The 23,851-nt window shown below is 44.3% G+C and overlaps 1 protein-coding gene across 1 annotated transcript in view; it reads left to right on the top strand.

Annotated features, from left to right (window-relative positions):
• Window positions 1–3,406: 3,406 nt before the first annotated feature.
• DMBT1 (deleted in malignant brain tumors 1) overlaps window positions 3,407–23,851 on the top strand; it is a 624,760-nt gene continuing 604,315 nt past the window's right edge. The window contains exons 1-2 of the mRNA XM_069239169.1: window positions 3,407–3,492; window positions 13,065–13,379. Of these exons, the coding sequence (XP_069095270.1) occupies window positions 3,420–3,492; window positions 13,065–13,379 (388 nt within the window). The 5' untranslated portion in view covers window positions 3,407–3,419. The remainder of the gene's footprint in view (window positions 3,493–13,064; window positions 13,380–23,851) is intronic.

The following is a 23,851-nucleotide window of genomic DNA, read 5'->3' as shown; positions in this document are numbered from 1 at the left end:
TTTGTGCTTGAAAGAGACTTTGATTGCTTTTAAAAGACAAGACACTTTATATAACTTATACTGTGACATCTCATCCTATACTTTTGCATTTTAATTGTTTTGACCTGCATTTATCCAGATAAATATTATATATTTTTCAAAACACTGTGTAGTGTATTTTTGTAGTGCTATGTGGTGTTGTTGTATGATTTATTGCACACATACTTCACACATTGCCTTCTAAGTTAAGCCTGACTGCTCAGTGCCAAGCTACCAGAAGGTGGGCACAGGATAATTTGGATTGTGTGTGACTTACCCTGACTAGAGTGATGGTCCTTGCTTGGACAGAGGGTAACCTGACTGCCAACCAAAGACCCCATTTCTAACATATCTGAACAGCCTATTTGGGTAACTTTTTGAGTGTGAGATGAATTTTGCATCATTTTGCAGTAACTTGTGTAATTAAGCTACAGCAAATTATGTGAGTTTCGTATACCCCAAGTAGAACTCCAGATGTACTGCCTGAGGGGGAATGGTGGTAAAGCATGCTTGCATGTTTTTGTGACCCAAAAAACAATGACAGCAGAGTAAACAATTGAATGAGCTAGGGTGATTAGTGAATTGCGCTGCCTTTCTGATCGGGCAGGGCATCCGTGAAGCAAGCACTTTCTAAACAAAAGAGGCATAGACCATCAATAAAAATGGTGCTGTGTCATAAGTCATTTGTCCAAAAAGACCCACTGTGTCTCAATTACAAGTTACGTGTCTGTAGTGTACAAAAAGCTCTGCTTGATGGCCCTTCACCAAAGCCAAGTGAGAATGCAAATGGAACAATGTTACCATGCACAAAATCCCATAGCCTTGATAAAACCAGCAACGCCATAGCAAACAATGAAAAATACATGAAACCCAATGGCCGAAGAGGGCTAAGTAGGTCCCCCTTCTCACCCAGTCACTCCTTTGGTTTTTACTTTTTTTTTAAGAATTATTAAGATTAGCTTGGACATTAAAGATTTCTGCAACCAGATCTAAAAACACAGTGGCATTTAAATATAACACTATGAATGGGACAAGGAGTAGAAAATGGCTTTGGAAAGGATTAGAAACTTTAAAGAGGAATGGGACTGGGAAGAAGACTAGGACTTAGAAAGGTTATATGGTGAGGACTAGGAAAAATCTAGGATAATAAAGAGTAATAAAACTCAGAAGAGACTGGGTAGAGGATTAGTATTGGGGCTAGGAAAAGGATGAGGACTAGAAAGAGGACCAGCACTACGAATAGGTCTATGAAGAGGACTAGGATGTAAAAGGGGAATGGGATAATTACCAGGACTGAGAAGAGGCTTAGACTTGAAAGGGAATAGACAAAGGATTAGGACACTGGAAGAGGACAAGGACTAGGAAGAGGACTGGACTCAAAATAGGACAAGGGAGATGATTGGAAAGAGGACTAGGGTGACAAAGAGGAATAGGACTCGGAAGACAGCTAGGACTGGCAGGAGGAGTAGGAAGAAGACAAGGATTCAGAAGAAGTGATTATGAATAGAGAGATGAAGAGGACTAAGGAAATGAGTAGGATTAAGAAAAGAATTTAGAAGAGGTCCAGGTTTAGAAAGTGGGCTCTGAATAGCACAAGGATGAACAATAGGAAGTGGAAAACCAGGATGAGGATGGGATGATCAGACGAACAGGAGGAAAATGATAATTAGAACTATAGGTTTCAGGAAGGCTTGGAGGACCACCAAGTGTATTAGGACCACCAAGAAGCCAAAGCCCAAGACCAGATTCAGTGAGAGAACCAGGCCCAAGGAGAAGGTAAACTAAGAGGGCTACAAAGAACTGAAGGCGGAGGAACAGGACTTTCATGATGGCGACCACAAGGAGGGCATCAACAGAAGAACAAGGGAGATCAAGTGTAGCAAGGGAGTGAGAGGATCATAAGGAAAGAAGTACCAGGATTAGCAACCTCTGGGGAAGAAACAAATGTGAGAAGAAAATTCAACAGGGTGAGGCGAAAGATGTCCAGCAGGAAGAAGAAAAGCAAGAGGCAGAGAGCTACCAGGAGAAAAAGGACCAGAGGGAAGAGAGTTATGGTAGGACTGTGGAGAAGTGTGGCTCAATGGTTAGAGCGGCAGACCCTGAAGCAGAGATCTGGCTCAAGACCAGGGTTCAAGTCCTGCTTCGGCAGGTCTTGGGCTCAATTCCCCTTGACCAGATAATTCTCGCCTCCCTGCCTAATCTAATTCATGGGTCCCACTCTGCAACTCTGGGCAATAGCTTGCTTAATCTCCACAACGGCCCCAACAGCGCTTGGATGCCTGTCTTCACCCTGGGGGTGCTCAGGAGTGGGTGCCTCACAGGGAAAAGCCAGGAGGGGTTCCATAGCGGTATGAGTACAGCGCCTTGAGACCCTAACGGGTGAGTAGTGCGCTATACAAGTGCTAATTTACATTTTTTTTACATTTACTGCGACGAGGGGCACAAGAAGGATTCTGAGCCATATGTAGTTGTACACCAACTACAGAGAACACTCTGCTCCTGAACCGCGTTTAATTATGCTTCTTAAGCCACGCTCCCCACACACCACATCTGTTTGACACACAGGACTAACCGCTGGTTATTATTATTTATTAAGCGTGTACTGCTTGGATGGTTATTGCAGGTGGTCTGCTGAAATCAGCAAGGTAAGAAAAGTTACTTAAAGTTGGACGATTTTATGTAACATTGTTCAGATGGTTAAAGCTGCTAGGAAGGCATTTGTCGAAATAAGGCAGCCTGGTCCTGGGTGAGCAATGATCAATCCAGGCCGGAGAAAACTGGGAATAAAGCACTGTGGGGTAACGGCACTTCAAAAAAAGGAAAAAAATGGGAGTTTGGTAGGACCAGAAAAGTAGTGAAGAGTTTGTTAGGCTGGTGTGAGGACAGGTGAGTGGAGGGAAAGGGGGGAAGGAATTAACTTTATATAATAGTGAACGGGCGTAGGGTGAGGGCGTTTGGCTAATAAAGGAGACAGTTGTGTTACTTAAAGTATAGGATTTTCATAGCATACGGTACATTAGGTTGACTTTTCTAATTACATTTGCGCGTGCAGGGTAGCGCAGAGAAGTGTGAGGTTAATCCCACGTTGATAATTAAGTGACATTTTTACAAAGCAAGCCATAGGCCGTGTTATGTGCATACAAGTATGAGTTCAATAAATAGAAGGTACGTTTCACGGGGTTTCTGTAAACTTACCCACACGATTAAACAATGAACAAAGGAGCCCTGAGTAGACGTGAGACTCGCTAACCGGCCGCTGATGGTGTCCTAATACATAGGATCACTTCCTCATAGCGACCGAGTTCACCGGCTCACCCGGGCACACCCCACCCCTGGCTCCAGCTTATAAATACCGAGGCGACGGGTGGGGCAGTGATCGGTGCACCACACAAGGCATCGAGATGGGGCCCTCGGCAAACTTAATTCTGCTGCTGCTCCTGCTGCCCGGGCTTATGGCACAGCAGCTCACCACAGGTAAACGAAGGCCCTCTGCCCCCTTGCCCCAGAGCGCGGGGAGTCAACGAATGGCACTTCCCAAAGCCCTTGGTGGAAGTTTTTTAATGTACTTTGTTAATTGTTAAGGCGGGCTCTCATAGAGCCATCCCTTTCTGACAGTGGACTGAAGGCAGGGCAGGAGGCCGCAGGCACTCATCTTTCAAACGGTTCGGGGCTGAAGGATGCTTTTGAGCACACGGCTCGGCTGAGAAGGGCAGGGCTTGCCCAGGCAGCAGAAGTGCCTGCTGTTACAGTGCCTGTTGCGCCGCCGGGGCAGGGCCCAGTGCTTGAAATTGAAATGTTTTTGCTTGTTTCTGAGAAGTGCAGGTACTCTCTAATTAAAAGTATTACGTTTTTCCCAAGAGGTGCAGGTACCCTCCCTCTCAAAATAAAAAAAAAGCCGGTATCAGTACCGGCCCATTTAAAGCACTGGCAGGGGCTACATCCACCTCTGCTCACTCTGTCTTAGTGGCACTATTTTTGTGTCTCCGATTCACCCTTTAAAGCATCGCTCTTCTCTTTGTTCAGTGTGGCTGTCCAGGCCCCTCTCACCATTCACCCCCCTCCCCCGCAACTCCTAGGGTCTTCTCCCCCATCCTTTCTGTACTCAACCTTGCTCTACTCTTTCTGGGGAGCTCCTTCCCCATTAGTCTTCTTCGCCTTTCCTTCGTCGTACTTCTCATCTACACTGCTCACCCTTCTCTCTGCTCCTCTCTTACCGCTACCAAAAGCCCTCTCCTCTTTCCTTTTCTCCTTGTTGTCATCTGTCGTTTCCTTTAATTGCTAGCCCTAGTCCTCACTCGACCCTTCTGCTACACTATCTTTAACTTCCACCCTACATTTCCTACTCCCTAGTCTATGCATTGCCTCCCTGTCCCCCTCATTGCACTCCCTTCTCCACCAGTCTTGTCTTAACCCCCCTGTTCTCCTATAGGCTCTGCGTTCTTTCTTCTTAATTTTTCTAACTTTCATCATCCTCTCATTCCCATCCCCTACACTGTTTCTCGTCTTTTGCTTTCTTTTTTCTCATCAACCCATTTCCTTTCTCATTTGTCCTGAACATTGTTTCTAATCTTCCTTCCTCACGTGCGCTTTCATTGATCTTATCCCCTCTACCTTCCGCAGATATACGCTCTTTTCCTCACCCTGTCTCCTTCCTTCGCCAGCTCTACTCGCCCCCGCTCACCTTCCCTCATGTCGTTTTCCTTTACTTCGTCTCCCTTCACAATCCTTCTTCGTATCACCTTTCCTTTTCACCTCTTCTCGTCTTTCTCCTCCTCCACCTGTGCCCACCTCCATGTTCTTGTAGTGCATCCCCTGAACTTTCCTGGTGGTTAAAGAAGCACCTCCATCCGCTGGGAGGCAGGTGGTCCTGTTCGGCCAAATACCTTTGACTTCCAGAGGTAGAAATTCAAGCCTATGTGTTGTGATTGAAGGGAACCTCTAAGAAACTGCGAAGGGTGTCCATCATTTTGCCTTACACAACTACCTCCGTCAGCTCCTTTTCAAGCGCTCTTCTTCCATCATATAATTTCAAGCGTTTCCTCAACCCTCTCCACCCGCTTTCCTCACCTCCTGTGTGCTTACACCTTTTCCCCTTATAAGCCTCCTCAGTCTTGCCCTCTTCTGGTCTCTTCGCCATCTCCCCTCTGCTCACCTCCTGCCCTTGTTTCTCGCCCACTCACTGTTGCCCAGCCCGCCCCCTCGTTCCTCACCATCTTTCCCTATCTCTTTTCTCCTTTCACCCCCGACACCCTTCCAGTGACCCTACTAGCCTTTCACCGCTCCCTCCTCTCACGCACCCCACTCTCCTTTCCCCCACCTCGAGCCTCTTCAGAAAATCATTAAATCCCTTTTGTTCGTTTACTGGTCCGGTGACTCACAGCGACCAGGTATAGCTTGACTTGGAGCGCCTGTTCTTAGTTCACAGTCGGATTAATTTTTATTCTAGAGAGCACAGAAACCGGTCTGTAGGCTGAGGTCGTATTCTCAAGGTACAGCATTTTAATCTACAGTAAAACACAAGAGGTCAGATTTCCAGTGTAGTGCTGCGCGGGAAAAGGACGTAGCGCTTGTGTTTTACGCCCGGAGTTCTGGACAGTGTTTTAGTCCGGTGTAAAACACGAGAGTCTAGGCACATTTAAAGGCACGGGAAGTGGGCTCAGGCCCTGTGCGAAAGACCCTAAGGCAGGGGTCACGCAGTGTCCAGACACGCGAGGCTGGCTGTGCCTTGGCAGTTCTGAATGACAATGACACGTCACGAACTGTCTCGTATTCACGGCCCCTTCTGCGTGAGGAAGAGAAACGTGCATTGTTGGGATTTATTCCACACCTAGTGAGTCGTTCGTTAGCCTTAGTGCTTGTCCTTTCAAATTTATGACCTCAAACACACAGGAAGTGCTGTCAGCAGCTACTATTGTACCTGAAGTAATTCCGTTTTTCTATGGAGGGATTTCTAGTTGCTTCTTGACTTGGGGAAAGTTGTTTTAAAGCCTTATTTAAATGTATTATGGTTTCAAAATCCGCTTCCTTGAACACATGAATGCTTATTGCGCTGCCCAGTAAGTTACTCTCGATTTTGGGTTGGACCACTTATTCAATATCGCACGTTGGTCATTCCCTATATCCAACCCCCTGATTTATTTTCCCGAGTGTCTCCTACATGTGGTTGAGAGATGCTCGTCTGTGAGTCTTGGACATCCTTCAATGACTGTTAATCAAAAATGAGTGAGCTAAGGGGACAATGTGAACACAAAAGTTAGAAGGACAATACATTTGAATGAAAAAATCTTCAATTATTGTATTTAAGCGCTAATGTTTTGTACTGGAATGTGAGGACGTGAAAAGCAAACTCAAAATGTCCAACGCTCGACAATGACTATTAAAAAAAATGGCACTGACACCTAACTATGGACACATTTGAATGTCACAGGTTGATGATTCTCTGTGTTAAATTTTAATGCTAAAGGCTGTATTACCTCTCACTACCCACATTGAGTTCCCTCTCCGTCTGCACCTGCGTACTAATAATGGCGCTTTAATCAGGGCCGCTCCAATTACGTGGCAGGGGAGGACCTAATTATGTGACAGGGTTGACTAAATTAGGCCTCAAGAAAAGGTACTTTGGTATGATGCAGCACAGTTTGTGGTAGTATTAATTTATTATTTTGCCATTTTTACTGCTACTGGCACTTTCTTCTTATTAGTACCAGTTGAACATAGGGGTGGGGGAGCCAACAAATTAAGAGGGAGAGCTGAGTCAGAGCTGAGCTGAAGATCTGACTCGAATTTTAGAGCCCATACACCCTCCGCGACCTAAAAATATGTGGTATGTAAATCACACAGCAAACATCCCGTAAAATACAATAAAGTCTCTTTAAAATTCAAAAAAGTGAATTCAATATAGCTGTGACAATATTAAGACACATTACACTACTAGACTGATAAATAATTATTAAACGTGATATTTGTGTGCAACTGGTATTCTGAACGCAAATATTTGAATGTGCTTTCATAAACTATCATGAAGAAAAAGAGTTTTGGTGAAATGAAATATTTGCTAAAAGTCACTCAATTTACCCTGAGAAGGTCCCAATTATCCAGGTTTTCTGTTTCACTGTGTACAATTCAGCCAGTAAATGGATATCTACGTGTCTACCCTTATGTTAATGCTGTTTTTTCACTTCAGTGCATATTTCTGTATTTTTAAATATAGCACGAATTCGACTCGAAGGCTGAGCGCGTTACATGAGCACAAATTGCAGTACACAAAGTCACGTTCATTCCTTATGCGGAAAATAAGTGATTTGCGCTGAATCACAAGATGTTGAACCGAGGCCTCGACTCGAACCTGTCTCCAGTGCCACAATTGGTACCTCTGACAATAACACTACATCCTGGGTAGAGGGAAGCAGGCAGAAGCCACATGAATGGCTGATTATGGGCTCGCAGTTCCACCAGCACCTTGAGTTGAGCTGGTGCCAGGCTTCAAGCTTTCGGTGGCTCGCCCACCTCTATTTTAGATCATGGTCCAGAAATAGTAACAAGCAACAGAAAGGTGGCCATTGAACCATTGTGCAGGTTCTTCCCCTATGTGGCAACGCGTGTTGCCACATTTATAGCAACCTTTGTTTCGTTACAGGTAGAAACCATTTTTTTTTTGTCAAAATCGGCAGATTATGCAACAAATGTAATGTGGCAACTGCGGTAAGCCAATAATTGTACAGAAAACACTACAGACGCAAACTCACATAGTTTGCCTTTCTCTATTGCACAGATATTGAAAGAACTATGTGGTGCTCCGAGGCCTCATCTCATTGCCCTCAGAATGTATTTGGCTATCATTAGTACCATTAAAATGAGCATCCATAAATGGCTACTAGCAACAACTGGTAGTTATAAGGCTCATCGACGTCAAAACAGGAGTATGGCCCATTATACATAAAGCAAGTTATTATTTTTAAAGTTAAATATTGGTTTTCTGTGATATCACTTCACTCGTTTTTTTTAGCTTTATTGTGCCCATTCATTAGACCATTGAGAATTCATTATGTACAATGAGACAGTTGTATCTACTGAAAACACTTCTCTCCTATGGCTTTCCTCACTTTTTATTGGGATCTAATTGTCTTTCACTTTTCCTTCAAACATTTCACCCGCCCTAATTCAAAGATACCAGTTTGTGATTGTTAAATTTCTCTATTACTTGCCTGTCTGAGATTTGTAAAGATCTTTGGGAGATTCTGATACGTGTTTGTTAAGCAAGAACCAAAAACATATATCTGATAGAACGATACTAGCCACAGTAAATCGAATTCTGCACACAACCATCATTCGCTGACACAAGAAAATAGTTTTTAGTAGACCACCGGACACCTTCACACGAAATTACACACCCTAAGCACTAAAGCCATATATAGATGCTCCCCATATATTTACCACTCACTTCACACATACATTACTCCAAGACACAAGTGTAAGCAGTAGACAGTCCCAGAGCTATCGTTAGATTTTTGAAGTAGTGGCTTCGAGGAAATATATTTTGGGGGCCTGATTGAAATAAACTAGATAGACAGCAAACTAAATTGACGCCCATCTACAACCACACCACTATAGAGCTGAGATTTGTTTTCATGTACTTAATTTCGACACGTATATTTTATTTAAGCTCTTACAGAAGCATTTTCTGTTCTATAAACATTTTCTAACCATGCATAATTCTTAATTACTCTCCAGGCAGAGTTGTGGGGGAGGAATCCCTGTAGAACTTAACTTTGAATTCCGTCGCGAGCATTGCCATCACTTGGCTTACTGACAGTTGGTTAATGTGTACAAAATATATAAAGTGCCTATGGTTACACAGACCCTGCAATTGCAATTTACATTGTGATTTTAGAGCGGACATACATGCTGAATTATGTTATGTTAAAGGTCTGTTTTGCAGAGCACATACATACATTTTGGTATCTTGTCGCAAGAGGACGGAAGTAGAAGCCCAAGCACAATGTAACAGTACTGGAGAGGTCAAAACCTTGTATTTGGAAGTCTTCGATAGTGTATCAAATGTGTATTGAAATAAAAGGGAGTACTCAATGAGGGAGCGAGGACTGGAAAAGCGCCATACCAGACAACATTGCTGTTGTAAAAGTGATGTGTCTTTAATAGGTGTAGGGTTGCAAACCTAAGACTAAGACTTGAAGGTGCTTACAATTGAAGGTAATTGTAAAAGAAAGTGGGAACACAAGGAGAATTCCCAAATAGAGAATTCTGGACAATATACAACGTCTTTATATTGATGCTATACATGGAGTTGGATGGTTCTTAAGGGCAGAAGTTACTACAATGAACTGCTTAGCACCAATCCTGAGTTCCCTCTTCAGGAGGAGTGGACGTAACATTAGAGTAAGTAGGAGTCAACATACATTTCAGAAGCTCCATCTCCAGAGAACATAACTATCACTCATGTTTCACAAAAACATAGAAATATAATCTTTTCGAATCAAAAGCAGTCTCCCAGGATACACAATTGAACACGTTTCCAAGCTCAGTGCCTAAAAACTGTTCTCAGGTTTGCACATATCTTAATGGGTGAGGCAGCATTGCATTAGGTTTTAGTGATTAGGTGCCCTCCGGTCCCAGAGATGTGTCTCAGATTATAGATAGTGCACAGGTCAATAACGCAAGGGTTATGAGACAAAACATTCCTATGTGAAGCAATTGTACCCACAAGGGGGAGGAGAAACGAAAGTCCCTATGGCCTGAACTGAAATCCAGTGTTTTTGGATGGGGAAGCTTCGTACACTTTATGTGGTGTGCTTCATCATAGTCTTCCTCACCTCACCCAGGTAAGATGATACAACCAGGGCCCACTCAACCTCATAAAAAATGGGAATTCTTGATGAGAAATATTTTTGTGGATAATTCAGAGATCCAGATATCAAAATATAAAAATACCTTAGAGTAAATACTGCCAGTTCGACCTAGCAAGTGTACATTTACTACATGTAAGTCACCCCTAAGATAGGCCCTAGGTACCCCCATGGGCAGGGTGCAGTGTATGTTAAAGGTAGGACATGTACTGATGTGTTTTACATGTTGTGACAGTGAAATACTGCCCAATTCTGACATGACTGTCAATGTTGCAAGGCCTATCCCTCTCACAGGTTAACATGGGGACTGCCTTTAAATATCTTTTAAGTGCAGTTAGAGATCTGGAGTTTGGGGTCTATGAACTCACAATTTAAAAATACACCTTTTGGTAAAGTTGGTTTTCAGATAGTCAGTTTGAAAATGCCACTTTTAGAAAGTGGGCATTTTCTTGCTTAAACCATTCTGTGCCTCTACTTGCTTGTGTATCCCAAGTCTGGGTCAGACTGACAGTTGGGCTGTTTGGGAATTCCCTCTAGAGAGTGACAGAAAGTGTGCTGCGGTGTAGCCTGTTTATCCTGATGAGTCTCCTGGGCTACAGTGGGGAGGGAGGAGCTGACACTTGCACTTGAAAGGGCTGTACCTGTCCTCACACAATCCAGTCTTCCATCCCCTGGTGTGTGTCTGGGGCCAGGCCTGGGCAAGGCAGGATCTTGCCACCAACAGAGACTTTCTTTTAAAGTTGGCCTACTTCAAAGTCAGAAAGTGGTATAAGTAGTGGACCCAAAACCTCAGACTTTTAGAACACTTTTCGATCAAGAGGAACCTCTGCCAAAGCGATGAGCTGGAGAGCTGGAGGAGGAGTACTGCCCCTTTGCTGTGTGTGTTTTGCTGGGTTGGCCTGCAGTTGCTGCTTCTGCCTCAAAGAGGACAAAAACTGGACCTTGCTCTGTATCCTGCTTGTGAAGTTTCTCCAAGGGCTTGAAGTAGACCTTGCCTCCTGTTGGGAGTCTCAGGGATAACAAAGACTTCAGCTTCATCTGCTTACAGCACTGGGAACTGTGTGTTTTGTGCTGCAACAGAAGAAAAACCACCACAACGCCATCAACAACGCTGCTGCCTGCACTGTGACCTGTCAACATCACACAGAGCAGTGCCACACATTGCACTGCAACCCTGGTTCTTTCCTTAAGTGTGATGCAAGAGTTTTACCTTTGCATATGCAAGGTCGCCATTCAGAAAAGCAGGAAGGCAATGCACCATGCAGAGTATCAGGTTGTAATTGAAGGTCTGTTCTTAATTTGCAGGGAAAAGTCTTAATGCGCCTCATGAACGAGTTGCCCTTATTAGAATCTTCCCCACAGGACACATATGTTGATATCACCATGCTTACGAATCCTGCACATTTTGTGGTTTAGCTCTATCTTGCAGGACACCTTGTCCACTTAAGCCACCAGAGTAAAGGCACCTTACCCACCCCCATGCACTCATGTGATCAGTTGTGAGGTACTGTTAAGTAGCTTTCATCTTTTGGACATTACATTTGCAATAAATGCTCTAGATAATCTTTAAATCATGGGATGCGTGCCAGCTAGACTAGGGTAATATTGTTTGGTTATAAACAAATGTGCCTTTGATTGCAATATACTTATCCAGATGTCTGCTTATTGGTGGTACAAAATGATGTCTTTGTTCTCTGTGACTTCACAAACCTGCCTGTGCACCAGAGAGCAAGCCTTTACTTCATGCTTCTTTTCAGGAGATATATTCAAGACACTCGGCCACGTTCTCTAGTTCTCCACCCATAAAACAGGTAGGCATGTGTCTTGTTTGGACAGAAGTGTGAACAGGTTCTGTGACAACATTAACTTTTTGCGGTGTCACAGAGAATAAAAAAGTGACCTTGATCCAATAAGTAGACTTTTGGATAAGCTCATTATTATATAGTAAGTGGAGATTGAAAATTCCACTAAGCAAAGGCTAAGATTTCCCTTTCCAATACAAGGTTGTGGACAATTGCTTTGATCAACTTCGAAGTACTTCTTGCTTGCCAAGTGCCCTACCTGGTCCTTGCGGTAGATGGCTGAAAAGGTAACAGAAATATTTTCCAAAACATCCAATTCAGGTTAATGGAAGATCATTTTCTGGCCCTTTTAAAAGGCATTTAGACACCGATTACCTGTCACTGAAGGTGAAGAGCTATTCACTAAAATCAAATACCCCAGATACGTTTCCTCTCAACAGTGGTGAATAATATAAGGTTTTTAGTGCTTCCTGCATCAAAATGTGCTTTTCCAGATAATTACCAACCCATTTTGATATTGATCACATATTGAGAAAAGATTGTAGCTAATTGTAAAGATAGAATTTACGGAATGTGACTTGGGATTTCAAGGATTTTTATTAACTATGCAATTAAAAATAAATAGCAAGTTTTTTTCATTCAATATGTATGGGGAGCGGAGGGGAGAGGAAGGGTGGTGGGTGAGGGTGGAATTCCAGAGTTGTGGTGTTCAGATTCTTGCGACTCCCTGTAAACGGGGATTTGTGAAAAGATCACAAATAACGTAAAACTCCCAATTAGGGCATAAGAAAAATATCTAAATATTTCTGCACTTCCAGTGACTTTAATGTATCACCAAAACTCCTAGAACAACTTCCCATAGACTGACTCTGCGAAATCGACGTTTATTGTCTGACATTTTCACCTTCTATTGTGCTATTTCTTTTATTAATTTTCCTACTTTTAGTTTAGTTACAATGTATGCATTTTGCTGCTTTTATATCGTGCTATTCGTATGTGCTAATTGCACTAGGGTAGCCGGTAAGCTTGGCTCACGCTAACTAAGGCAGTACAAAGGGCACCTAACGGAGTGTGTAATCTACACGCCTGTGAATGGTTGGTTTATGATCCAATAAAAGCGCAGCAAGCGTGAAATAACGTTTTGGATGTTTTACTCTTCCAGAGACATCATCACAAATAATATTTTAAGGACGCTATTTGATCATGACTGATGCTCGAGGCTGTTACTGTTTTTACGTCATGTGACTGTTTGATTGCGGGTGAAGAACTCAGTAACTAGAGGGACTTTACATCACCAATAGGTTTTCAATGCTCTTGAACAATTGTCTCTATCGTTAAATATCTCTTTATGACAATCCTAAATGTTCTTCTGTGTCTCTAGGAGGTGGGCTGCAGCTCCGCCTGGCTGGTGGTGGCTTTTGTGCTGGGCGCGTTGAGATTCAGTACTCTGGGACCTGGGGCACGGTGTGCGACGATGGCTGGGACATCACCGATGCGGAGGTTGTGTGCAGGCAGATGCGTTGTGGTTCAGCTGTCTCTGCCCTTAGTGGGGCCTTCTTTGGCCAGGGCGTCGGTAGCATTCTTCTGGATAATGTTCGCTGCACCGGCAACGAGTCTTATCTGTGGCATTGTTCGAACGAAGGCTGGTCCTCCAATAACTGTATTCACGGAGAAGACGCTGGCGTCATCTGCTCAGGTACAGCTTTGTCTGTTCTCGACGTGAATGATGTCTGTTTTGGTGTTGCATTAGTTGTTGTGTGGATCTAATGATTACACTTGGGTCCAGAGGTGAGCAGCTCCGTATACCTGTGCATTCCTTAATGTGATCAATGTTTCCCAGCGGTTGCTCTGGTCCTGCAAGGAGCGCTTCTTACATACCTTCCAGACCTGAACATGAAAAACTACCGCAGCATCAACAAGAACAATTGATCCTATAGCTAACTTTGATGATCAGCGGTCTTTGAAGCATGTAACGCTTTTTCCTGTGGTTGTTATTACTCTTTTTTAAGTCTATGGCCATTTTGACAGTCCTGCACTTTAATTAAATTTTGCCGATTCTGTGAAGGAATACTGACACTGGGAGCAGCTAAATCTTTACTTTTGCACTGCTGGGGCTTGTGTCATTTTCTCGACGGTTTCTCTCCCGATTCCACCACAGAGTTTCTATTTTTTGGTTGGGTCACGCTCTAGTTGTTGGGAGGCAGGGTCGTTGTTGAGATATAACCCGGAGATGCCGCGGACATGTAGTGGACATGCCCAGCGGGTGCGCCATTGGCAACCTTTAGCCTTACTTCATCCATCGGCGTCTAGATCGTGTCCAGCGCCAGCCATGCTGCCGGTGCTAATGGGACTTTGTCTTCTAAGTTAGCCTACACCAAGGAAGAGCTATTTGCATTAAATGTTCAATCTCCTTCTACTGTTCACTGCCAAAAATGTAAGTCTGAGACTATTACATTTGGGGGCCAACCGAGCTTGTCGAACTTGCGGCTTTGCTTTCAATTCACACAAGGAGCATCTGGTGCCTCTCCTCACGGGCGTTTTTAGTCAGCACTATTTGCTGTGTAATCCCAGGGAAGGGCTGTTGCTTTCTGACGGGCTAATTCATTGTCAGTTTCTTCCCAAACGCTCTTTTGAAATCAATGATTTGCTGTCAGGAAACAACTATGATCTGCTTTTGACAAAGACATGACTGTCCGCCGCCTCTGGACTGGATATACCTCTTTCCCAATGGGGAGCCAGGCCATCGCTCTGTGGTTCAGGGATGCACTGAAAACAGAAATATCTTGCTGCAAATATCCTGAGCGCAGGTAAAGGAAAACCTATGACACTGTTGCAAAGGCTGCCTATGAAAATGCCTTAAGCGATCTTCACAGGGCAGTACCTAAACCTTGGAAAGAGTTTATTTAATCTTCCATTATTTCTACAACTAGTAAACCTTGTGAATTGTTCAGGGTGGTGAAATCCTTTATATGTCTGGCCGCTTCGCAAAATGTCTTGACTCCTTCTTACACATTGTGCAAAGAACCATATGATTTTTTTCACAAGAAAATTCAAGGCATTTATGAGAAATTTCCCCCGCAAAGAGCTTCAGCAGCGCACATGGACAGGTCTCCTCATTTAGGCCCTTTGTTAACCAGTTTTTACCTTCTCACACTTAAGGATGTATCCACCTCTTTGGCCAGCTGCACATGGGAATCTTCTTCAGACCAATGTATCCCCTGATATTTTGCAGTGGGTCACTCCAAGAATTTCTCCTTTTCTGCTTAGGTTGATGATTGTGTCACTTGAGGCAGCTACAGTGCCTCAGAGTTAGAAGCAGGCTCTGTGCTTCCATTACTGAAGAAAACTACTGCGGACCCTAAGGTTCTTAGCAACTTCCACCCCATTTCCTTTCTTCCAGCAAGCATTAAAATTCTGGAGAAATGGGTGAAATGTCCAATTTCTGTTTCCTTGGAAATTGAAAATTTTCTCCATGGTGCCCAGTCAGGATTTCGCACAGGCTACAGTACAGAAAGTGCTCTTCTAGAGGTCGCTGACTTCATCAAAGACATTTTGGATCAGGGCTTAGTCACCATGGTGGTCCTGCTTGATTTTTAGATAGATCATGGGAAGTGGACATTCAGGACTTTGCCTGGGCTAGCTGAAATCATATCATATTCCCAAAGGGTTTTTCTTCCCCCCTTACTTCTTCTGCTAAACCACTGGAGTGTAGGGTCCCTCAAGGCTCTGCTTTGAGCCCAACACTCTTTAATATCTTTCTGACCCACTAGCCAACTTGATTGAATCTTAGGGTATTAGAATTATCTCTTACGTGGATGACACACAGGTTGATGCTCTCATTTCAAGAAAAGGAGTTAGGGGCACTATTTGCATTCATGGATTGTCTGCGAGATGTTGGGACTTAAATGAGTGCGAACTACCTAAAATTAAACTCAGAGAAAACCAAGACTGTTTTTTTGGGGGTACAAACTCTTGCCTGGATGCTTCTAGTTGGTGGTTTTTGAGTTAGGGGGTTCCCCGTTCTCTGTTTTCAGTGGTATGTAACTGGGGGTAAAATATTATGCCAAATTATCTTTCGAACCCCAAGTCAGAGCTGTGTTGGCCACCTGTTTTTTGATGTAGAAATCGATCAGGAAAAATATTTTTCTGATCCCTGAGGATTGCTGCAAATCTGTAATCCATGTCCAGATAACTTCAAAATTAGACTATGCTAATAGGCTGTATCTGGGTCTTTCATCTTATTTGCTCCACAGGCTACAGATTATCCAGAATGTGGCAACCCAGCTGGTACTGAACTTCCTGCGTGCACTTCGGCCATTTCCTCTCTGCGCAGGTTTCACTAGCTGCCTAGTAACAGCCGCATTACATTTAAAGCCCTCTCCTTTGCATATAGAAAGTGTGTTCTGAAAGGACCTGGTTATTTGAGGAAAAGATTATTACCCTATCAGCAGGAGAGAATGCTGAGGTCCAGTGAACATAACTTGTTTCTGGTGCTTAGGATGAGGAGGGCAAGGACAAGTGGTTGATCGTTTTTTTATTTGCCCGCCAAACTATGGAATGCCTTGCCTTCTTGCCTTTGTTTGGCACCCTCTGAATCTGTTTTTTGGAAACGTTTGAAGTCCCACTTGTTTGACAAGTAGTTGGTGCTTATTATTTGGTGTCTTACATTTTGAGGCCGCAAGCACTGGGACAGCTTTTTCAGAGGTAGCTGCACCACTTATAAATGTTTTGTTTTTGTATTATTTGCATGAGCAAGGTACGCCGGCCAGCTGAAGCTCGGAACAGAATCCTGTTGTTCCTCATGTGCCTCCCGCATCCCCATACTAAGGGTTAACTAAGTCCTTCATGAATTCACAAGTCCTGACACTTCAGTCCGCCCACCAAACACCAGTGTATTGACCTCTGACCAATCACAACAGGATCTTCTAGGGGTGTCGACCAATCATCAGCAGCTTCTTCAATGTTAAACAGCAAGACATCATGTCTTACTGCAGAGAACCATGACTGATTTTACTCCCAGTTCATTTTCGAAATTTTGCTGTTGATAAATTAGAAAAGGCAGTGGCCAAAGAAAGAGTGGAAAGGTGATGCAGGAGCCGGATGGAGTGTTAAGGTTCTACATCCACTAAACATGTGCGTTCTACAGCACAATCTACGCTGTTCTTTGGTGAGTGCAGCCAGGAGCTGGAGTGAGAAAACAGGGTAGTGATCCGGGAGAGGTGCATTGGAGAATCGAGGCACCACTAGTAGCTAACTATAGAGAAGCATGAATCTTGCTGTCTGTTTCATTTTATTGCACTAGTTTGTTTTGTTTTGGGAGTGTGTCCTGCCCAACAGGGGATTGTGGAAGTGTGCTGCTCCCTTTCGGCCTCCTCCACCCCCAATTACTTTCAAAATGTTTATAAGATTACTCATGTGTTTCGTTTCTAAGGTTTGTAAAGGCCTTATCTGGTCTTAAACGTGTCAGCTCCTTTGGTGGGAGACAGAAGACTTGTGTGCCCTGTTGTGCCTGAACACAGAGCTTTAGTGACTTTGCTTGATATTGAACTTGCCTTCTTTCTCTTGAAACCATCGTAAAGGCTCGACACACAAAAAAGACATAGCATTCTATGGGCTCCGCAGTCATGTCATATAGTAAGTGGCCCTGCAGGCAATCTCTCAACACAATCTAACCTCCATACAGCTTCTGGCTGAAGCCTCTCATGGAGTAGCTCAAGTAGAGAAAAAGCATATTTAACATAAATATTAATATATAAGGTGAACTGTATAAATATGTCTACAGTGTCTTTTTCTAGCACTAATCTATCAACCAAAAGGCCAGATCCTTTGAGGGAAGATGCCAAGACAATTTCCCCTCTGGTAGCATTGCACCAGGATCCATGGGATTAAACCCTGCTGACACATCTCCTGTACCTGCCTCTTTGGATCATTTTCGTTTCAAACTCTGAAGTTATTCTTATTGCATTACTCCTCTCCCTGACCACCGGATTCTCCCGTTATACAAGCCTGGTCCACATTCCTCTTCTTACGGCCTGAAGTCACTCTCCTTTGAGTTAGGGCACATTTTTCCATGGGTGCTTTCATACTCTTGAATGTCGTTTTTGGGGAGAACTAGATAATGAAACCTGTATGGCTGTATGTTTGGCCATTGCTTAATATGATATACATATAGCTCTGGAAGGAGAAAATACAGATTTGACAACTACCAACAAACCAGTGGAACTGTTTGGCTCTAATGCTTATGATGATATTGATCTTCAGTTTCTTGTCTGTATCGAGATAGTAGGTGAAATAGGTGAGGGAGTGGAGAGCTTTGAATAAAATACAAGTTGTCACCCCTGAAGTCCTACATGTGATTCCTTTATCTGTGATCAAGCTTTATGATAGGCAAAGCCTGGAATTTATGGTTATGAATGATGCATGTCAAACACTATCCGATCTTGTCACCTCCCCATGCAAAGCAGCATTTTTCTGCAAATTTAGAACTATAGTAGGGACAAGGAGATGTTGTGTTTGATGGCCTACACAAATCCATCCGCACTTCTAGCAAAATGGGCTTGGTAGTGTCTCCTATTGCTCATCTCCAGATAATGAACAATTATCTTGTTCTAGATCTGATTCCTTAACGATTCTGATAACATCTGTAACAAACCAAGTTACTGGTTGAGAGGGGTGAAACTGTACTCAAGCAGGAACCACAGTCCTTGTCAGGGTGAAGCCTCAAGCATCCCCAATTAATCTTTGCTCAGCCCTCTGGTAGCTTAGCACAGCACAGTCAGGCTTAACATAAAGCAATGTGTAAAGTATTCATGCAGCACTTCAAAGTGAAAACACAACACAGGAAAAATCCCATGGCAATTTAGAAAAGTAGAGTACATTTTAATAAATAACCCAAAATATAAACAACAAATATCAAATCAGTAGAAACAGAGATAAGAAATTTCAAAGATTCCAGTGGAAATAGTGACAAAAAGTACAAAGCACCCACTGTGGATATCTAGTAACCGAGACAAGGTCACAAGTTCAGGCCAACCGCTAGGCCCGCTGAACAAGAGTACCATAAATCCTGGTTGCAAAGACTTGTGAAGTCCATCGTTGAGGATGCATCGTACAGCTGAGGCAATGCAAAGTCCAGATCGGAGAAGCATCACACAGCTTCCAAGGAGTTGCAAGGCTGTAATGCGAATCGTGTGTCGTTGTCGAGGCTGCTGTCCATGAGATGCTTGCAATGGGAAGCCTGAATCTTGGATGCATTGCACAGTAGCAGTTCCGATGTGGCTGCAGACTGCTATGCAAAGTACTTGCATTGGAAAAGTCCACGAAGCAGAGGCAATACATCAGTTCTGCTCAGGGTTGTGCCACAGGGCAGAGGGGATTTGTTGATTCTTCTGGATTCACAGACTGGCTGGCTGAGCACCTTCAGACCCACTTCAAAGAGCCCAGCACTGGAGTGGCACTACCTGGGAGGGTAGGGCTCATAGATGGCACAGTCCAGTTGCTGGGTTCAAGGATGTTGGCGCCTTCTGTTCCTGAGACTATAGTCACAAGTCCAGCCATCTAGCCCTTGGAATCACTCTGGGGTAATGCAGGCCCAGTCCTTCTCACCCAGGCACAAAGGCAGCAGGGCAGACAACAGAGCAACTGTCCAGCAGAGTGGCAGCATCACAGCAGTCCTTGCTCCTGGCAGAGTTCAGAGGTCCAGAAGTGTACTGAAGAGTGGGGATGTGAGGTCCAATATGTATACCTGGTACTCTCTTTGAAGTGAAGGAAACTTCAAGGTGCTTCCATCCCCCCGAGGTGTTATTAGGACCCAGCGTGTCTGGGGGTAACAATAGACTAGTGACTTTCCCTTTGTGACAGTGCTCCAGTAGTGCCTTTGTGATGTGCAAGTGCGGTAGATAGCAGCTCTTCTCCCTCGTTAATTCAGATTGGCCCATCCTGCCAACACTTATTTTCTATCTGTCTCACTCCCTGGGACCAATACACAAAGACCAACTACTTGTAAAACCTAGTCATCTGACACAGAAAAATGCTGCAGGCATACAAATGGTTAGGACAAGAAAATGACAGCTTTCTAAAGGTGGCATTTTCAGAATTGTGATTAAAGATCTGACTTTGCCAATTGAAAAGGGATTTTAATTACAGTTCTTTATACACCAAACTCAACTTGTCTACCTGTTCTCAATTGGAAGTTACATATTATTAAATCCAATAGGATAACTCCAATGGGTGAAGTAGGACTTGCAGTATTGAAAAACGACTTTAGGTGTTTTTTACTACCAGGGCATGTAAAACTTAAAAGTACATGCCCTACTTTTTAAAATACACCGCACCCTGTCATCTGGGTTGTCCAGGGTCTACCATACAGGTGGCATATGTATTAAAAAAGGAAGGTTTACACCTGGCTAAAGCTTTATTTTGCCAGATCAAAATGGTGATTTAAAAACTGCACATTCAGACTGCACTGGCAGGCCTTAGACATGTTAGAAGGGCTACTTAGGTAAATGGCTTAATCAGTGCTGTAGACATTCAAGTACCATTTAATTTACCGGACTTGGGTACATTTAGAACCACTTCACTATGGACTTGCAAGCAAATAAATATGTCATTTGGGTGTAAGCTAGTTGAACCATGTTTTAAGGAGAGAGCCCAAGCACTTTAGCACTGGTGCACAGAGTCCTAAAGTCAGGAGAGAACCATGCCAAGGGTGACAGGACTAACAATATCTGAAACAACTCAGCCAGTGGAGGTGACAGAATACCATTGATATTGGTACATTCTGTTTAGTTTTGAGTCTATTCTGTTTTTGAAGGGAAGGGATGCCTGCACTTCTATTCATAAAGAGCTCAGATTTTGTCAGCTACACAACTCTGACCTAGAACTCTTATGTATTTTTTTCCTGATCTATTACCCCATATTGAGTAAACTATGAAGTGCTGGTATTGTTCCTCCCATGAACCATTTGGGGAATAACATTTTTTTTAGCTTACTTGCCAAGAATTTTCAATTCTATTAAGGACACGGAGGCGAGGATTATGGTTATCTCTCTCTTTACTGCAAACAAACAGCAGCCAATTAAAACACTTAACTTAAAAAAACTACATTTCCCAACACTTCTGTAGTCCATAGAATCCACCAATCACAGGTCTACTCCCTGTATATGTAACACTGCAAACACAGTCCTTCCTCTTTCTTTGCAATCAAATTCCAAAACCATTACTTGACTCTGAAAACTGGAAATTCTGAAACCTGGAACTCAGATGGCAGACGTCGACTGTTCTTTTGTCTGAAGAATCTCACTTCTTCCTCCTTCGTCACCACAAGATCAATCAGGCATTCTTGTTTTCCGCCTCTGAATAAAATAAAGGAGATATGCAATAACATCTAATCTCTCTATATCAGATAATCTAACATCATGGGAGGGCATATATAACTAAAAAAACATGCATAGTATCGTCAAGCAACATAATAAACAACATCACTACGTGCAAGGTGGGATAATCCTTGCCTCCGTGTCCTTAATAGAATTGAAAATTCTTGACACGTAAACTAGAATATTTTTTATTCTATGTCAGGACCGGAGGCTTTAGATTATGCTAGTTCAAAGCTGATTCACTACTGCGGAAACAACATCAACAATAGGTTTGTGATGGAACACTTTAAATGTGGAATCTGAAGACCAATCAGCCGCTCTCATTATGTCCTCCAAACGAGAACCAACCGAAAAGGCCTTAGATGCCATAGCACCACAAGCTGAGTGTGCTTTGATCATGGAAACATCAATTCCAGCCTCACCCATAATCCGTCGCACCCATCTGGCCAGAGTAGCTACAGATCCTGGGCCAAAGGGCTTTTGTAAAGAAATGAGCAACTGCCCTTGAAAATCTCTACGAAGTGTACGAGTACACTCTTCGTAAGCTTTCAAACATTTAACAATACATAGTTTCTGATGATGGGGAAAAGCTGGATAAGAAACACATCTAGAAGCTGTCTTTGTACGGTTAGAAATCGAGAATGAAACTCCCGAGGGAGCAAATACTATACCTGCTAAATCCAACGCCCGTACATCTGATACTTGTCAACAAGATAAAAGACAAAGTAGCACAGTTAGTTTAGCTGATAACTGTTTGCGCAAAAGGTCCTCATTACATGGCCAATTTCTCAAAAATCTTAACACCAAAATCAAATCAAATCAAATCAAATCATTAACATTTATAAAGCACGCTACTCACCTGTGCGGGTCTCAAGGCGCTAGGGGAAAAGGGGGGGGTTACTGCTGCTCGAAAAGCCAGGTTTTTAGGAGTCTCCGGAATACGGAGTGGTCCTGGGTGGTCCTGAGGCTGGTGGGGAGGGAGTTCCAGGTCTTGGCAGCCAGGAAGGAGAAGGACCTCCCACCCGCCGTGGAGCGGCGGATGCGAGGGACGGCAGCGGGCGCGAGGCCAGAGGAACGGAGGAGACGGGTGGGGGCGTAGAAGCTGAGGCGACGGTTGAGGTATTCCGGTCCCTTGTTGTGGAGGGCTTTGTGTGCGTGGGTGAGAAGTCGGAAGGTGATCCTTTTGCTGACTGGGAGCCAATGCAGGTGTCTCAGGTGTGCGGAGATGTGGCTGTTGCGGGGTACGTCGAGGATGAGGCGGGCCGAGGCGTTTTGAATACGTTGCAGGCATTTTTGGAGCTTGGCGGTGGTCCCAGCATAGAGGGTGTTGCCGTAGTCCAGGCGGCTCATGACGAGGGCGTGGGTCACGGTTTTTCTAGTGTCGGCGGGGATCCAGCGGAAGATCTTGCGGAGCATGCGGAGGGTGAGGAAGCAGGCGGAGGACACGGCGTTGACTTGCTTGGTCATGGTGAGAAGGGAGTCCAAGATTAAGCCGAGGTTGCGGGCGTGGTCTGTGGGGGTCGGTGCGGTGCCGAGGGCCGTGGGCCACCAGGAGTCGTCCCAAGCAGACGGGGTGTTGCCGAGGAAGAGGACTTCCGTTTTGTCAGAGTTCAGCTTTAGGCGGCTGAGCTTCATCCAATCTGCGACGTCCTTCATGCCCTCCTGTAGGTTGGTCTTGGTGCTGGCGGGGTCCTTGGTGAGGGAGAGTATGAGTTGGGTGTCGTCGGCGTAGGAGGTGATGATGATGTCGTGTTTGCGTACGATGTCGGCGAGGGGGCTCATGTAGACATTGAAGAGTGTCGGGCTGAGCGATGAGCCTTGAGGAACGCCGCAGATGATCTCGGTGGGGTCTGAGCGAAACGGTGGGAGGTAAACTCTTTGGGATCGGTTTGAGAGGAAAAAGGCGATCTAGTCCAGGGCCTGGCCTTGGATCCCAGTGGAGCGGAGGCGGGTGATTAGGGTGCGGTGACAGACGGTGTCGAAGGCTGCCGAGAGGTCGAGGAGGATGAGGGCGACTGTTTCACTATTGTCCATCAGGGTTCTGCACCACACCACACCACATCTACATCACACAAAGCTGAATATTTGGGTTGGGGAGGTTTAACTCTTTTTATTCTGTGAAACAACTTACATACCAACAGATGTTCCCCCACAGGTTTTCCTTCCAAGTGAGGATGACCCGCAGAAATAGCAGATCTAAAGTTGTTATTAGTTCTGTAAGCCAGTCCCTGAGAGGCTAGGTCAGTAAGAAAGTTAACAATCACAGAAATATTTGTCCCCAGGGGATCAACACATTGTTCACTACACCAACTAACCCATCTTTTCCATGAAGATTCATATCTCTTGTGGGTTGAAGGGGCCCAAGATTGGGAGAGAAAGAACAAAGCTTTGTCCGAAACTCCTGGCACTTGCCATTGTCTCTGGAAACACTCCACGCCATGAGTGTCAGCTGTCCCAGGGCTATTAGAGGATGCTGAGATCTCACTGGGTCCAGCAATAGATTCGGATGTCTGGGGATCGCTATAGAAAGTGCATATGACATTGACATCGCCACCGGAAACCAAGGTTGAGCTTTCCCAATTGGTGTCACTAAGATCAATTCTAACGTCTGTCTCTTCGCCTGAGAGAGTACTCTCTGAATCATGGAAAAAGGAGGGAATGCATAAAGTATCCCCTTCTCCCATTACTGCAGAAATGAATCCGTTCCCAGGGCCAGCGGATCCGGTCTCCAACTGAAGAAGCAGTCCAGTTGGGTATTGAGTCTTGAGGCAAATAGGTCCATTGAGCAATGGCCC

This window comes from Pleurodeles waltl, chromosome 6 (assembly GCF_031143425.1).
Source record: "Pleurodeles waltl isolate 20211129_DDA chromosome 6, aPleWal1.hap1.20221129, whole genome shotgun sequence".
Classification (NCBI taxonomy): Eukaryota; Metazoa; Chordata; class Amphibia; order Caudata; family Salamandridae; genus Pleurodeles; species Pleurodeles waltl.
This window is presented reverse-complemented; position numbering and strand designations above follow the sequence as displayed.